The following is an 18,071-nucleotide window of genomic DNA, read 5'->3' as shown; positions in this document are numbered from 1 at the left end:
TAATGTGAAATGGATTTACCTACATTTAATATAGTGATGAATTTCATTACACTAATCCATTGCAATATATGACCACCACATTATTAAGGCATTACATAAGTTGCATAGATCACCAAAAGATTACCAACAATTCCAATAATCCACAAACTTAAATTTGGGAACACAATCAAATTACATTATATATTATATATATGTATGCTCTATTAAACCATTATAAAAAGACCATTTGCTCAAATCCAAAAAAAAAAAAAAAAAAAACACAATAAATAAATAAATCAAATCAAAAAAATGGCTTCAATTTTCTTTTGTGCCTTTCTATCACTATCTTTAGCTATCCTATCCATCAGTTGTGAAGCTGACTTGATAGGAAATGTTTGTTCCCAATCAACGAACCCCTCTTTATGCAACAACATTCTTACATCGGACCCTCGTTCTCGTACCGCAGATCTTCGAGGTTTGGGACAAATCTTGGTCGAAAACGCCAAAGCCGCCACACAGGACACAATCAACGTTGCAAATTCAATCGGCGGAGGCAAAGCTGGCACGTGTGTCAGTGTTTGCGGTGACGCAATTGATAACCTGAACCAGTGCTCAACTTTCTTGAAGAGATCGGACAGAGCGAGTGTCAGTGATCTCCAAACAAAAGGCTCGGCGGCTCTAACGGATGTGGGCACGTGCGACGATGAGTTTGGAAATAGCGAGCCGGCTAATCTGAAGCAAGCCAGCCGCAAAGCGCAGGATATCATCGACATGCTTCTTGTCGTTGCGAATAGTTTGTAGAGATGTTCTCTTATTGTGTTTTTAGTTGGCGTTTTGATCAGAAAAAAAAAAAAAATCTATAAAGAACACAATAGATAATTTGAATAAAATATTTTTCTTTTTCTTTTTTCTCTTTTCAATAGTTTTATAACATTTAAATATATCATGTAAAGATGTGAATGTTATGCATAATATATACATGTGAATGCATGTATTACAATAATAGGGTGGGATATTACTCCATGGGGTATTTACAAATAAGTTCATTGGGTACTTATTCATACATAGATTCAGACAATAAACTTTTTTACAAAAAAGTGCACACATGGTCCAGAGGTTTGTAAAAGACTATAAAAGCTCATCGTACTTTAATATGCTCCAATTTCATACTTTAATTTAATCTAACCACAATTTGACCCCAAACTTCACAATTATTCAATTTTGACCCAAAACACATTTTTATGGACAATTTCGTTCGTCAGTGTCGTCGACCGCTGGTCTCTGGTGTTGACTTTTTTTTCTCGTCGGTTTCCGGCGTTGACTTTTTTTTCTTCCTGATTTTTTAGCCACCGGTTTCCGACGTTGACTTTTTGGAATATTTTTTTCCCTTTCTTTCTGTAACATCTTTGTTTTTTTGTTTAAACATCAATATTAGTGTCATTGACAATAATATTAACTATATTACTGTTAAACACAGTAAAATTAAGGGTAAATAGCACTTAACCCCCTTGTGGTTTGGACATTTTGCACATGATCCCCTTATGGTATTAATTTAGGCACACAACCCCCTTGTGGTTTCGACATTTTGCACATGACCCCCTTATGGTATGAAATTAGGCACATAACCCCCTTGTGGTTTTGAAATTTTGCACATGGCCCCCATATGGTATGAGATTTGCACATAACCCCCTTGAATAGAAAATCGGAAAAGACTAAATTACCCCTATCAAGTCAAAATTCTTGTTTTAATTTAAAAATAATTATTCTATAAAATAAAAAGCTTAATGTACATTTTTGTAAAATGAGAAATATAATATATTATTGTGTTTTTCTTAATTTTGTAAAATGAGAAATATATTATATTATTATTTTCTATATAATATATTATATTATAGGTGTTATCGAACATTAATCTTTTTAAGAAACAGGGTCTTTCTTTTTTTTAATTCTTTTGGAAAAATCTAAAAAAAATACATTTCTCTAAAGTTGATATGAAAATTAAATTTTAAAAGAAATATATGTGCGGTAAAATAGAAAATACACAATAATATATTATATTTCTCATTTTACAAAAAAGTACATTAAACTTTTCATTTTATAGAATAATTATTTTTAAATTAAAACAAGAACTTTTGACTTGATAGGGGTAATTTAGTATTTTCCAATTTTCTATTCAAGGGGGTTATGTGCTAATTTCGTACCATAAAGGGGTCATGTGCAAAATTTAAAAACCACAAGGGAGTTATGTGCCTAATTTCATACCATAAGGGGGTCATGTGCAAAATGTCAAAACCACAAGGGGGTTATGTGCCTAAATTCATACCATAAGGGGGTCATGTGCAAAATGTCCAAACCACAAGGGGGTTAAGTGCTATTTACCCTAAAATTAACTATACTACAATTTAACACAATAATATTGCTACATTAATCTCTAACATAGTAATATTAACACATCAAAGCTCATTATTATTGTGTAATAGAGTAATATTAATATGTTGACCGTTCAACAAATGTAGACATAATAAAAAGCAAAAAGAATTAATATTACTATGAGTGACATTAATATTACTATAACAACATTAATATTACCGTCAACCACAATAATATTACAATAATAGACAGTAATATTATTACGTTACTCCGTGAATAACTCAAACAAAACAAAAAAATCCAAACAAAATAATAATATTGATGTGGTTGACAGTAATATTATTGTGTTTACAGTAATATTATTACGTTGCTCCGTGAATAACTCAAAAAACATAAAAATAACCCAAAAAAATAAATAATATTGATGTGGTTGACAGTAATATTATTGTGTTTACAGTTATTTTACGTTGACTTGTCAACAAATCAAACAAAATAAAAAACAACAAAAAATGAAAAATAATAATATTACGTTAATTTACTATCAACAGCAGAACAATTACATAAATGTATTGAGGGTAAATTCCACTTTCCCCTTGTACTTTGGTTGAATATGACTTTACCCCCCTATACTCTCAATTGCATCGATTTGCCCTCCTATACTTGAAAAATTGTCTCAATGTGGCCATCGCCGTTAGTTTTCAGACCTTTGACCTTAAGACCGTTTGATCTATGTCTGAAAATTACAAAAAAACCACCCCTCCTAGTTAAATAGTTATTAAAAAAAAAAAAAAACAAATTGTGGCAGACGTTGTGAACTATGTTTTCTCGTCCTTGAATTTTTTATTATTTTATTTTATTATTTTTTTAAATGTTAAATAATTATTTAATTGGGAGGGGCGGTTTTGTAATTTCGGAGCTTAGATAAAAAAGGTCAAATGTCTGACAACTAACAGTGAGGACCACCTTGAGACATTTTTTCAAGTATAGGGGGGGGGGGGGGCAAATCGATGTAATCGAGAATAAAAGTGGGCTAAAGTGATACCGAGCCAAAGTACAAGAGGGAATGAAATTTCTCCTAAAATTTATATCACTAACCAATAGAGGTAGTCAAGCCACCGAAAGTAAAGTCTCGGAATAACTAAAACATGACAATCCAATATAACCATCTAATGCATAACTACCAATAGCAATATAAAGCTCATTTACCAGATTATTTGCTATTTGTCCACTCACAATTCATAACATTAACAAAGATTAATAACATGGCAGTTCAACTTCCTATTTTCATAAACAGAATGTGGAATACCAAAAGCCACGTAAAACCAAAATTAAATTATGGTTTCCAGAAAATGTATAGCTTAGTCTTGTTGGAGAAAGACTAACAACTTTGATGAGATTGGTTCATTGCACTGGCTAAACTCAAGTCATGCAACATCACCTTTGGATTAAGCAAATAAAACAGCTGTAGGATCAATACATTTTCTTACTTTTATTATGAGTCCAAGATAATGCACATACGTGGATTTGAGATGACAAGAAGAAGCCAATTGAAATAGAAAGATCCTTATAAACTTCACGCATAACATTCTTAGTACAAACTATATCACAATGAATCTTACCTGCCAATACATAAATAAAGAGTTGAACGGAAAAATAAAACGTAATTGCAAATAAATTTAGTAGATAAAAGTTAAACCAATAACCCAAATGCATAAACCATTGATTTTATGAAACTGGCACGTATTTTGAATTACCTGAGTATAAATAATTTTAAATCAATAATCCCCATGTAAATCAATAATCCCATGCATATGACCCATACATGTTTCATTCGGTCAATTAATTAAAATGAATAAAAAAATTAACTTAGTACATAGAAATGAGAAAAATAGGCAAAATAACTTACGAACTTTATTAACAGAGGCTCCGTTCTTGATATAGAGGATTTATTGCTTCATTAATCTTGAAAACTCTATCAATTTCTCACAATTTAGGATTCAAACTATTACACATAGAACTGAAAACAAAAAAACAAAGAAAAAGAAGAAGACGAAAAACAAATAGAGAAGAGAAAGAAAAGATGAAAGAATTGAAATTCATATTGAACTATCGAGACCATTGAGTTTCTTTTAATTTATTGCATACCTAACATTTAGTAGATACATGAGTTCATCTTTTTCAGTGCCTTTATACATTGAACTCTCTATTAAATATCAATTATTTTCATAAACATACATTAAAAGACTAATTATAAATTAATATTAATTATTTTAATTTTGATAGGGGCATTTTGGTCATCACAAAAAAGGAAGAAACCTCCCATAACATTTGCACTTTTATAAGTAGTATAGATATAGAATAATTGGATGCTGTTAATATTTATTTATGGGATGTGATAAACGTCGTTCGAGCTTTAATAATACCGTTTCGACTTCAAACGTGATTTTGATCATTTTTTATTCCAAATTTTGCAAAACCCGAAAAATAAGATTTGTAGTATTATGAGTTAGTTTTTTTAATCCAACTTGAATCACCAAAATTGGATGTCGGACGAGAAAGATATACATGAATGAATGGATACTACCCACAACTTTGATGTATTGAGGTATCTAAAATTCAAAATGTGACTCATTCATGCATAACTTTGTCACACGGCATCCAATCCAGTGGATTTAAGTTGAATTAGAAAACTAACCCGAATGACTACAATTTTCGTGTTTCGAATTTTGCCAAAATTAAAATATAAATATGTCAAAATCAGGTTCGAAGTCAAAACGGTATTAGTAAAATTGAAACGACATTTAACATTTCGGTTTATTTATTATTTATTTATAAATACCACATAAAATTCTGGCTAAAGGCTACAACTTTGGTTGCTTATACTAGTACCAAGTCTTGTCAGGTTACAATGACTATTTATACTTTATAGCATGGGTGTTTTATACTTTATAGCAGGGGTGTTCTAGCAAAATTCGCACTCGTCCCGTCAATCAACGGTTTTTTATTTTAAGGAACTAAATTTGTAGGTTTTGGACGGGTTTAGGATACACGGGTCCATTGCGGGTTTATGTAGAACCCAACCTTCACGGGTCGAAACCCATCGTAATTTAAAAAAGTTATTTTCCTTAATAATTTATATATTTTACGCGAAATTATTTAGAAATTAAAATTAATGACCAACTGTAAAATTTAAAATTGAAACAAACGTCAATAACATCAGCAATAAATGTCATGAGTAATTCAAAATCAATACGTTTTAACCATAAATCCAAAAAAGAGTAACTAAATTCAAACCTTTATAAGACAAGATTTAGAATAAAATAGATAACCATAGACAAAACGAGACGATGTCGTCGTTATAGATATAAGTTTTGACATGTTCATGTATTATACAATATTAATTTATTATGCAACATAATATAAACAAAACGACGTCGTTTTCTATAGTGGGGCGAACGGGTTTTACGGGTATTAATTTTTTTTGACCCCATCTTAGACCTAAACCAGCGGATCTTGTCCATTTCAAGACCCAATCCTATAGATGAATCTATCCATCCGGTCCTAGCGATGTGATTTTTTACCGGGTTTGACGAGTTCAACGGGTTGATGGATCCAATTTGCTCACCCCTAATTTATAGCCACCAAATATCAATTCAGTGCAAATACTTTTTAGATAATTTAACATTGGCAATCAAATTATTATTGGTTGCTACTTGTGTATATTTGTGACCATTTTATTGTTATGAGAATATGATGATCAATCAAATTAATTATTTATTAATGACAATTACAAAATTATTGCAACTTTTATTCATTTTGTTATTAAATTGGTCATTGTTCACATTATTTTACGGCGACTGTTTAAAGAACAAGTCGATAAACACTATATTCATTTTCACAATATATATAACTACTCGAAAGCTCGACAAACAACAATACCCATTTATCGCTATCAAATCTTGGTTGGTCTCACAAAAATAAATAAATACAAGTACCTTCACTGTTGCAACAAAATGTTAGAATTTATTTCGTGCAGATATAATTATTTGTGCCAGATTCAGTTTTTCGTTACTGTTGCGTGAAGTGTTGCAACAGTTCGTGAAACAGTTTGTAAAAACAGAAATAAACAAGACACAAATTTAATGTGGTTCGGATACAACTGTACCCTACATCCACGGGGACCTGCAAATAAAATTTACTAATTTTTAGTTTTACGAATACCATAATAGGACTTAATCAAAATACAAAGACTCCCTCTTTGTTGACGCCGTTCTTGTATACTACGCTGAATTATAAATCTTCAATTTGCAGCACGTCCCTTGCTCCGCACGGTTGAACTCCCTTCAACGCTGAATCCCTCAGTCGGCGGATCGATCTCCTCCCGAGATCTGTTTAAGCCCCTCTCCCGAAGAACCGATCTTCTTTTTGTATAGAAGAAGCAAACTTGTGATACTCCTTGAATCTTGGTGTCTTCACCACAAAGCCTTGAAGCCGGTATATTTTCTATGAAAATCACGTATCACGATGGAGCAATAAAAACGAGAGGAAAAATATTTTCTCTTGAACTTCTCTCGATGAAAAAGCTGTAGGAGCAACAAAGAAAGGAAAAATATTTTTTCTCCAAAAAAAAAACGCAACAGCAACGAGGACAAGAGAAATCTTTTTCTCTCCAGCAAGACGCCAATAAAAACGAGAGTAAAGAAAATATCCTGTGTAATTTTTTCTCTCCAAGAAGGCGTGAGATCTGAGGCGCCGTGTTGCTGTATTTATACTTCTACATGTTATAAGAATCCTACAAGGAAATAGAGTCCATTAGGGTTAGGAAACTCTTAATTACGTAGGAAATAATATTTTCAATACAAGGAAACTCTTTAGAAGAATAATTTCTATTATAAATCAATTAATGACAAATTAAAAGAATTAAAAGCTACAAGGACTCTTCCCTTCTTTAGCTCACGGTATATGAAAACTTGTGGCACAAGTTTTATTAATTCTCGTACAATTAGAATCCATGGGATTCTAACAATTATTATTGGTCTCTATGTTCTATTATCGCTAAATATTTGGTTGCTAAAACTAATTTTTCTTGTAGTGACCTGAAGTTCCATTAAAAAGTGTTTCCACATGGTAGAGCCTCCTTGGAGGATATACGGTTTTCATGAGGCTAATCTTGAGCCGCCCTCCAAATACAAATACCTTCGTTTAAAAGAATGTTTTTGGTGTAGAGAGTTCCAGATTCTGGATCTTTCACGGCGCCAAATTCCTGAGAAACAAAGTCATAAGCGCGTAGGTTCATGGCCAAGCCGACTACTCCAAGAGCACTCATCCATAAACCGGTTACTTAGCTTGTACAAATAACATAAAGAAATTCAACCAACCTCTAGTAAAAAAAGCAACCCCAAAGATTTAGGACCAAAAGCGGTCAGCGGTGACCATGTAATAAGTTTCTTCAGCTTGAGTTCGGATAAAAGCACGAAATGTACGTATTTGCACCATCACCATCTTCAAATAAAGTATTTTCTTCGGTATCACCATGAATACCACATAGGAAAGCAGCCCCCAATACATCGGAAACTCCGATCATATGAAATAAGTTCAGCGTCCAATTATGAAATCCTTGAAAAAGTGACAAATGTTAGATGTGTTCACCCACAATTAATATTGTGATTTCATCATACGAATCCATTTTAATTGTGACTACCACATAGGTGTGAAAGTCGGATGGATCGGATTGCAATTACCCTTTTCAGAAAAGTTCCGAAAAAAATCGAAAGTATAAAATCAATTCCAATTTCAATTAACAAATTATCGGAATCTAAAAATTCATTCCATTTCCAAAAGGCCCGGAAATTTCGGAGTTTCGAAAAAAAATCGGAAAACACATAAGCTTTAAAATTTCGAAACCTAGCCGAAATTTTCTAAAATGTTCATAATTTTTAAAAAATAAGAACATCCACGTCGATAAAAGTAAAACTAATAACTACTAATTTCAGTTCAAAAAAATAAAAATAAAAATAAACACAACATAATGACCAATAAAACTTCTAACAACAATTAATTATGTCAAAATCCTAAAACAAAACTTATACGTATACTTTTCGGAAAGTAAGTATTATATACTAGATATTATTAATAGGTGTATTTTTGGAAAAAAATCGAAATTTTTCGGAATTAATTTCAGAATTAAATCGGATCAAAAATCGGAAATTTCAAATTTATTTTATATAATCCCAATTCCAATCCAAAAAAATCGGAAAAATTAAAAAATCGGAATTTCGGAAGTCTAATGAAAAAAGTTGTTCCAAAATCGGAACTTTTCAAATTGGAACCGGCGAAAATTGGATATTGCTCTCCAACTTGCACCCCTACTACAACATTAAGGCATTGCATATTAAAATGGATAGATCACCGAAAAAAGATTATCCACGATTTTCAATAATCGTAACTCCACAAAATTTTCCTAAATATGGGAGCAAAATCTCCATTATTAAATAACATTCTATATTATACGCATGCTCCATTTAATTAATTTGATATAAAAAGACCCTTCCCTCAATCCACAAATTAAAACTGAAAACAAAAACTATAAGCAAAAAACACCAAAAAAAAAAAAATGGCTTCCATTTTTGTTGTGACCATTCTATCACTCTCACTTCTATTCATCAATTGTGAAGCAGATTTGATAGGCACTATTTGTGCCAAATCAGTAAACCCTTCTCTATGCACCAACATTCTTCGATCCGACCCACGTGCTCGTACGGCCGATCTACGAGGTTTGGGTCAAATCTTTGTCGAGAAAGCCAAAGCCGCCACACAGGACACGATTTCCGCGGCTAAATCGGTCGGTGGGTCGGGGAAACCGGCAGCCGACACTTGTGTGAGTGTTTGTGGCGACGCGATCGATAACCTAAACCAATGCTCCGCGTACTTGAAGGCCTCGGGCAGAGCTAGAGTCGGCGATTTGCAGACGAAAGGGTCGGCGGCTCTGACAGATGTCAGCACGTGCGACGACGAGTTTGGAGATAGCGAGCCGGCTAATGTGAAGCAAGCCAGCCGCAAAGCGCAGGATATCATCGATATGCTTCTAGTGGTTGCGAATAGTTTGTGAGGGAGAGAGCAAATGTTGTTGTTTATTGTGTTTTATGCATCGGTTGGTTTGTTGACCAACAAATAATAATGTTCTTTTGAAGGGCATATGAGAGAATTTGAATAATATATTTCTATTTTTTATTTATAATTTTAAATACAACTTACACAAGGGTTCCGTAGATGCTACACACACTACCATACATTTAAAAATTATATATATATATATATATATATATATATATATATATATATATATATATATATATATATATATATAAAATATATATGAAGTACAACACATACAATTTCAAATTTGATTTTATTCGACAAAGTTTATCAAGTATTAATTTCAATAGATTCATAAGATCCTAGAAAGATCGGCTTTCGTGATGGACAAAAACGTCACTACATCAACATCTTGTGACGCTTCGAATTTTGTGACGCTGCGCAAAATTGTCACATAGGTGGCTGTTATAATAGCGTTTGACCCTAGCCGTCGTCTCCAAATCTACACTATTATGACGCCTAATTTGTCACAAATACATACATAGATTTTACTAGGGGTGGGAATGGGTTGGTTTTTATCCACCAACCGACCCATAACCGACCATATTTTTAGGCGGATAATCTGTTTTTAACCGACCCATTGGATCGGGTTGGTCAAATATTTCAACCAACCCATCTATAATTGGTCGGCTGGTGGTTTTCAATATTATCAAAAGTTGGTTGACTGTTAATTATCGGACATCCAACTATATTATTAAAATATTTTATTAAAAATATAAAATAATGGCATGTTTTCTTAAGTGGTTATTGAAATTATCAAAATATTTAGTATTTTAAATTTAAAAAACAATCAACAAAGGAAAAAAAAAATTGACCTAAATCTTCCACCTGTTTTTTTTATGCCCAAGCTTAAACAAAAAACTCACAAAACTCCACTAAATTTCTTGTGCATGTTTGAAATTACTTTGAATTACCTAATTATATGTTTTCGTTAAATTGTTATTAATTATTTTGAACTGATAAATGATGATCGCACTGTGGCATTACGCAGAATGTGGATATTTTTTCTCCAAAACTTGATTTTTTTTAAGTGAACTAGGTTGCGGGTATAAACCATCAACCGGCTCATTACGGAACCAAATATTCAGTTGTCAACTATCACCGACCCACAAAGGTTGGGTTGTCAACGGTTTTCAAATTTGTGCAGAAATGGTTTGACGGATGGGTCGGTTTTTAGGCTGGTAATCGACCGACCCAACCCAGTCCCAGTCCTAGATTTTACGATGCCTATAAGTAGGGCTGGGACTGAGTTGGTTTTTATCCACCAACCGACCCATTACCGACCATATTTTTAGGCGGATAATCAATTTTTAACCGACCAATTGGATCGGGTCGAAAATTCCAACCAACCCATCTATAATGGGCCGGTTGGTGGTTTCTAATATTATCAAAAGTTGGTTGACCGATAATTATCGGTTATCCAACTATGCTATTAAAATTTTATTAAAAATATAAAATAAAGGCCGTGTTTTCTTAAGTGGTTATTGAAATTATCAAAATAATTAGTATTTTAAATTTTAAAACAATCAACAAAGGAAAAAAAAAATGACCTAAATCTTCAACCAGTTTCTTTATGCCTAAACTTAAACAAAAAGCCCACAAAACTCTACTAAATCTCTTGTGCATGTTTGAAATTACTTTGAATTTCCTAATTATATTTTTTCGTTAAATTGTTATTAATTATTTTGAACTGATAAATGATGATCGCACCGTGGCATTATGCAAAATGTGGATATTTTTACTCCAAAATTTGAATTTTTTTTAAGTGAACTAGGTGGCGGGTATAAACCATCAACTGACCCATTCCGAAACCAAATATTTGGTTGACAACCATCAACCGACCCACAAAGGTTGGGTAGGCAACGGTTTTCAAATTTGAGCAAAAATGGTTTGACGGATGAGTCGATTTTTAGGCTGGTAATCGACCGACCCAACCCAGTCCCAGCCCTGCCTATAAGCGTCATGTTATGAATTGTTTTTGTGACATTGTGATGCGATCTCTTGAGTATCATAAGAATTCTTTACGAAACGTAAGAAAACTCTTCTTTATTATTTCTCTGCATAATAAAACCCTAGCACAATACGACTATTTAAAGAGAATAAAACCCTAGAATCCTAATCTAACTAGGTAAGATAATTAATTACCTATACTAATAAAATACTAAATATCTATCCTAACCTAAACACACGGCTATGTATATAATAAACCTAAACAAACTATTCTAATTAATTAATAATAAAAATACTAACTATCTAATAATTAAACGATATATATATTAATATATCGTATCAAACCACCCCTCTTGAAATGAACCTTGTCCTCAAGGTTCGAGTCAATTTGGTCCCTCTTCCTTGCGTTTCCACCTATGTTTGACTTCATCGATTTGTTCATTGACTTGCTTCCGAATTAACTCCAAAAAACACGATAAAAAATCGAGCTCTTTTCGAAAGATAAACCTATCTGCCCGAATTAAATTTCTCAATCTCTTTCCCAACAAATCGACCTTCTCAATTGCCTTTTCAAATTTCATCTCCTTCACAATCAATATCATGCTTTTATTTTTCTCAGTCGTCTTTACAAATCGGGGCTCATTCAAAGTCACCAAATCTTGTTCGTCTCCTTTCTTTTGCACACTATGGAAATCTCCCAATATCCACTGTAGTTCTTCGTTCTCTTCCTTAGTTAATTCCTCTTCTTCGTCCCAAATTACCTCAAGTGAATCCGATAATTCATCTTTCGGTGAACTCACAAAAAATTGGGGTTCTTCGAAAAAATCATTGTCGTCATCTTCCTCTTCCTTTTGCGGTAGGCTTGGCATTGGCGGCGGCAGTGGATCTTCGAAAAAGTCATCGTCGTCCTCTTCCTCTTCCTCCGGAAATAGGCTCGGCAGCGGCATCGGCAGTGGCGGTGACGGGCGGCGGTCCCTTCGGCTTTTGTGATGGCGTTGACGTCGTCCTTGACTTTGTTCGAGCAATTTCTGAAAATCAATCCGTAATTTCTCCACGGATTTCTCCAATCGCTCCAACCGTCTTGTTTCTGACATCATAATTTTCACAAAGTTTTGATGTGATCTCAACTTTGCTCCAGCTTAGCTTTGATATAATCGCTGCCTTGCTAACGAAGCGTTGGTGTTAATCGCAACTTCGCTCTGATACCAATTGATGCGATCTCTTGAGTATCATAAGAATTCTTTACGAAACGTAAGAAAACTCTTCTTTATTATTTCTCTGCATAATAAAACCCTAGCACAATACGACTATTTAAAGAGAATAAAACCCTAGAATCCTAATCTAACTAGGAAAGATAATTAATTACCTATACTAATAAAATACTAAATATCTATCCTAACCTAAACACACGGCTATGTATATAATAAACCTAAACAAACTATTCTAATTAATTAATAATAAAAATACTAACTATCTAATAATTAAACGATATATATATTAATATATCGTATCACATTGATAGGCATTCTTTTATGTGGACATAATAACGCATCTGAGTGTCTCAAGAAATTTATAACGTGTCTTGATAACTATTTGTTGCGACGTTTTATGTCCCATTAGAAGAGTAGTACTGAAGCCTTTATTTGTCTTATAATATAATAACAATTTTATTCTCGTTTTATAAATAGTACAATGACACTTCAATGATTTCAACATATAATATAAATATATAATCCATACATAAACAAACATAAACCATTTACACAAAACTTGCATAGTAAAATTTATTCTTGAATTGAATTCATTCATTTCAATGGTTCAAAATTACAACAAAAAAAAAAAAAAAAAAAAAAGGTAAATTACACCTACACCCCTGAGGTATACTGAAATAAGGTTCATGTGGTATCGATAATTACACTCACCATTGAAACATAGTTAGAAACTCTTTTAGGATAATGCATTGGATACGTTATTCCAATAGAGTTTTAACGGATTATCAGTTTCAGGAAGTGGTGGAGACAACAAACAGCAACGGGCGATTTAAGAAAAGTTGGGGAAGCTATGTCATCCTCTAACTCTATGTTGTCTCCGCCACTAGATAAAAGTAATAGTCCATTAGAAATTTATCGAAATAACATATCCAATGTATTATCCCATTAGAGTTTCTAACTATGTTTCAGCGGGGTGGGTGTACTTATCAATACCACAAGGACATTAAAGTTATTTAAGCATACCCAGGGGTGTGGGTGTAATTTACCCAAAAAAATAGTAACAAGCATTCCAATATCTTGAACATAAAATCTTTCCATTTAATTCATCTCATGTAAAACTAACACCGGTACTTTCTCAATTCTTGTAAAAAGAAACTTCTAAGATTTAATTACCGACAAACTACACTTGCAAGCAATCTTCAAACATGCAAAACAAAGTATGACTTGGCCATAAAACTCACTGCAAAAATGTCTTTGGTATTGTTTATGCATCCATAGTAACTTATCCATAGTAACTTATTGAAATAACCAGAGATATCAATGGAATTCAAATAAATAAATAAAATATAAATCGAAGAGCCTTTCATAAGAGATCAATACCAAGTATTAGGCCAAGCAATCTTCAATCGTACAACCTACTGTCTCTATACGTTTCCCATGACTGCAAATACTAGTAGAAAATTTGCTTATTACTACGAATTTTTTTGCCACGGTAAAAAACCGTAGTAAAATGTACAATTTACTACGGAATAATTTCGAAGTCCTAGTAAATACTAGGATTTACCGTAGCAAAAAAGTATTTGGTACGGCCATTTACCATAGCAAAACTTTTGTCACGCTTGTATATGCTACGGGACAGATTCGTAGCAAATGCGTAGCAAAAGCCTTTTTAGTACGAATTTGATATCTTTTGCTACGGTTAATGGTCATAGTAAAAAGTCATTTTTCTACTAGTGAAAATAATTATCACATTATAAATAATAAAGTCTACACGGATAATAAAAATGATAACCTATTAAGAGAATCAAATATAATAAGAAAAAAATTAATAGTCATTAAAAATAAATTTCTTTTAGTAATTGAACTTCAAGGATAATAAAACGACTAGATGAACTTCAATTCATACCATCAATTCCACATCAAGGTACATTTATGCATTCTCTTGCTGAACAAAGTTTGCTTTTCTTATATACATGTTACTGCAAAATAAATAAGAATATATTACAATTTCACCTCTTTGATTTCATCTATTAAAAGTTGTTCATGTATAAACAAATAAAAATACAAACAAAGAAATTATATTAATAAAAATCCAATCGTAGAGATGAAAGTTGTTCTTCACAAGATACATTTATGAATATAATGTTAGGCAGTGTATGTGGTTCAATTTTTGAAAAGTGAGTAAACTAAAATGGCAGAAGAAGAGAAAAATTGATTGAAAGGTTTAGGAGAAAATTTAGAGGGAATTGAAGGGTTATGATAATTTTTGGTGAATATAATATTTGTTCGAGCGGGAAAATGAATCTGAATTATTTTGGTGGATATTGAGCGCTAATTCTACGTTTTTCCTTTTTATTTTTATAAAAAAAAATTTGTTGAGAAAGAATTGTACGATTAATATAACCATGTTATGATGCCCTGCAAGTGGCGTCGTTATCGTACCGTTATCTTATGGCATTTTTATTGAAAGCGTCACAAAATATATTTTTTGTTGATTGAAAAAAATGAATAAAAGTACTGCGATTATAGTTTAAGGCGTCATAATAAAAAAAATATTGACACGCGTTTCTAATAACGTCACATTAAGGCATTAGTAGAACGTCACAATAGCCTATTTTTCTAGTAGTGATAGTAATATAAATTTTTGGAGTAATATTAATTTTAAAAGTAATATTAGTTTTCACAGTAGCATTAATTTTGACAGTGACATTAATTTATACTTAGACATGACGACGGTTTGGTTCAGTTCGGGTTCCGGTTTCGGTTCTGATTTTGGAGGAAAACAGAACCGAACCGAATATTTCTGGTTCTTTACTGTTCGGTTCCAAACCGGTTCCAGTTCGGTTCCGATTCGGTTCCCGGTTCTAACCGGTAGAACCGGACGGTTCTTAGTAATATTTTTTTTTTTAATATTTAACTTTAAAAAATACTTAAAAAAAACTTTTAAAAAACTTCAAAAAAGGTTAATTGTTTTTTTTTTTAAATTAAAAGAATACTTAAAAAACTTCTTCATTGTTTCAAAAACATATTTAACGTTTTTTTTAAATACTTCAAAAAATTATTTTTATTTAATTTGACCGTTGGAAATATTTTTCTTAAATACTTAAATACTATAAGTTATATATATATATATAATTTGACAAGAAATTAATATATATAATTTTTTTTTTCAGAAAAATCGGTTCCACCGGTTCTAACCACGTTTCCAACTGCCGGTTCTCGGTTCCAAAAATGGGGAAGCGGAACCGAACCGGCTTTTTCGGTTCCGGTTCCGGTTCGCTTCCAAAACCGTTGACCCTGGTTCGGTTCCGGTTACGGTTCTAACCGAACCGGTGGTTATGTCTAATTTTTACTACAATTTTGTGGCAGTAACATTAGTGTTTTTTCACAGTAACATTGGTTTTTTTTCACATGATAATATTTATTGTTTTTCACAGTAATATAAATATCCACAGTAATATTGCAGACCAAGACGATAATAGTAATATTAACACAGTAAAATTACTGTCTGATACAGTAATATTGCATTGAGATGGTAAAATTAATGTCTCAAACAGTAAAATTGCAGTATGAGACAATACTATTAATATTAATACAGTAACAAACAGTAGTATTACTGAAGACAATAATATTACTGAAAAACACTAAAAAAAACAAAGGTAAAAAGAAAAGTTGCAGAATTTTGTTTACAGGGAGAGACTAAAGTGGTGTTATAATTGATTTTTGGGTCAAAATTGGTTAATTGGTTAACTGGTGAAATGGAAGCTAAATTAGGGATTTAAATCATGAAATTGAGGTGAATTGGGATTTCAATGAGTTATGAGTAATTTTAATATATATAAAAGTTTTTTCCTTATTAACAAATAAGTTTGAATATTGTGGCCCGTGTGGATATATCTACAAAATAAAAAAATAGAATGTCCCTCTTTTAATTAAGAACCCTTGTCACTGGTCTATTTACCGTTTGCCCTAGTAACTTTAAGCAAGATACTTCTTATACGTAAGGGGCCTTAAGCAGTGATGAGTCCAGGAATGTGATACAGGATTGGCTTAAATTTTCGGGGGTACGGGGCCAGCTCCCACGAAAACAATTTAGGATTTATGGGACAAAATAAAAAAAATAGGGGAAAAATAAGAAAAAAAGGGTTTTTTTTTGCATAATGTTGAATTTTGGGTGGATTAATTAATAATAATTGGGGATTTGTTTTGCATTAATTTTGATTTTGGGTGGGCTAATTAATAAATATTGAATGGGCTTAATAGATATATATGTATAATATGGGAAATTTTTTGTAATTTAAGGGTGGGCTTGAATCCACCCTTCCAAAGGGGTGGACTCGCCCCTGGCCTTAAGATATATGTTTCTTGTGACAATTCTTATTAGAATTAAATAACAAGTCTAACTAAATATTCGCTTCACATACTTTCTAAAATTCATTCCAAAAATACAGTCCGCACAAAAAGAAAAATAAAAAAAAATCCACCAAGTAATATTTAAACTCCATTTATCATCTTCTTTATGCATAACATTTTGTTTTTGCATCTAACATTTGTTTTTGTTTCCTTATGTAAAATACGTTTGCCTCTTTCTTTTCCATTTTAGTATTTTTTTCAGTATTATAAAAATCTATTCTTTTCTTTTTTTACATAATATTGAAAAGGGGTTTGATTGACGCAAAAGAGCTTTAGATAGGTTGCAGAGTAATTTTCAATATAATTTTAAAAACTCTACAATTTAACAAATTATTTCATTTTCAATCTCACAAACTGTTACGTTTTTTCGAATTTTATCAACTAAGAAGCGACAATAAACCAAATGGACAACGACTGTCCCAATTTTCATGTAAAATTCTCATTTATTCAGAAAAAATATGGTTATTCCATGTTGGTCAAAACGGAAATCATATATGCAATTATGGATTCCGTATTTCGTTCTAAACAACAAAAAAAAAAAAAAAAAAAAAAACTGAAACCCGGATCCCGGATCCCGTTTTGAACTACAAAGGGATTAGCGTAATATGTTTTATTTATTTATTTGAGATATACATAGTTAAAGAATCATACAAATATAAAATTTGCCTCAAATATGTTATTATGTTGAAAATTTTGTCATAAAGGTTGCTGAGTAATATTCAATATAATTTCAAAAACTCTACAATTCAACAAATTCTTTCATTTTCAATCTCGCAAATTGTTACGTTTTTTTCGAATCTTATCAACTAAGAAGCGATAATAAACCAAATGGACGACGTCTATCCCAATTTTTAAGTAAAATTCTCATTTGTTCAGAAAAATATGGTTATTCCATGTTGGTCAACACATAAATCATATATGCAATTCTGGATTCCGTATTTCGTGCTAAACAACACGAAATTAAAAGAAAAACTGAGACCCTGATTCCGTTTT

General features: G+C 32.0%; 2 protein-coding genes across 2 annotated transcripts; both read left to right on the top strand.

Annotated features, from left to right (window-relative positions):
• Nucleotides 1–236: 236 nt before the first annotated feature.
• LOC105971257 (pectinesterase inhibitor) lies at nt 237–780 on the top strand. Its single transcript, XM_012996106.2, has one exon. The coding sequence runs from the start codon at nt 289–291 to the stop codon at nt 778–780; it is 492 nt and encodes a 163-aa protein (XP_012851560.2). The 5' UTR covers nt 237–288.
• An 8,099-nt stretch (nt 781–8,879) lies between these two features.
• LOC105971354 (pectinesterase inhibitor) lies at nt 8,880–9,586 on the top strand. The gene has a single exon (XM_012996203.2). It carries the CDS (start codon nt 8,963–8,965, stop codon nt 9,455–9,457), a length of 495 nt encoding a protein of 164 aa, XP_012851657.2. The 5' UTR covers nt 8,880–8,962; the 3' UTR covers nt 9,458–9,586.
• Nucleotides 9,587–18,071: the final 8,485 nt, after the last annotated feature.

This window comes from Erythranthe guttata, chromosome 3 (genome assembly GCF_056151865.1).
Source record: "Erythranthe guttata isolate IM_541 chromosome 3, IM_541, whole genome shotgun sequence".
NCBI lineage: Eukaryota > Viridiplantae > Streptophyta > Magnoliopsida > Lamiales > Phrymaceae > Erythranthe > Erythranthe guttata.
This window is presented reverse-complemented; position numbering and strand designations above follow the sequence as displayed.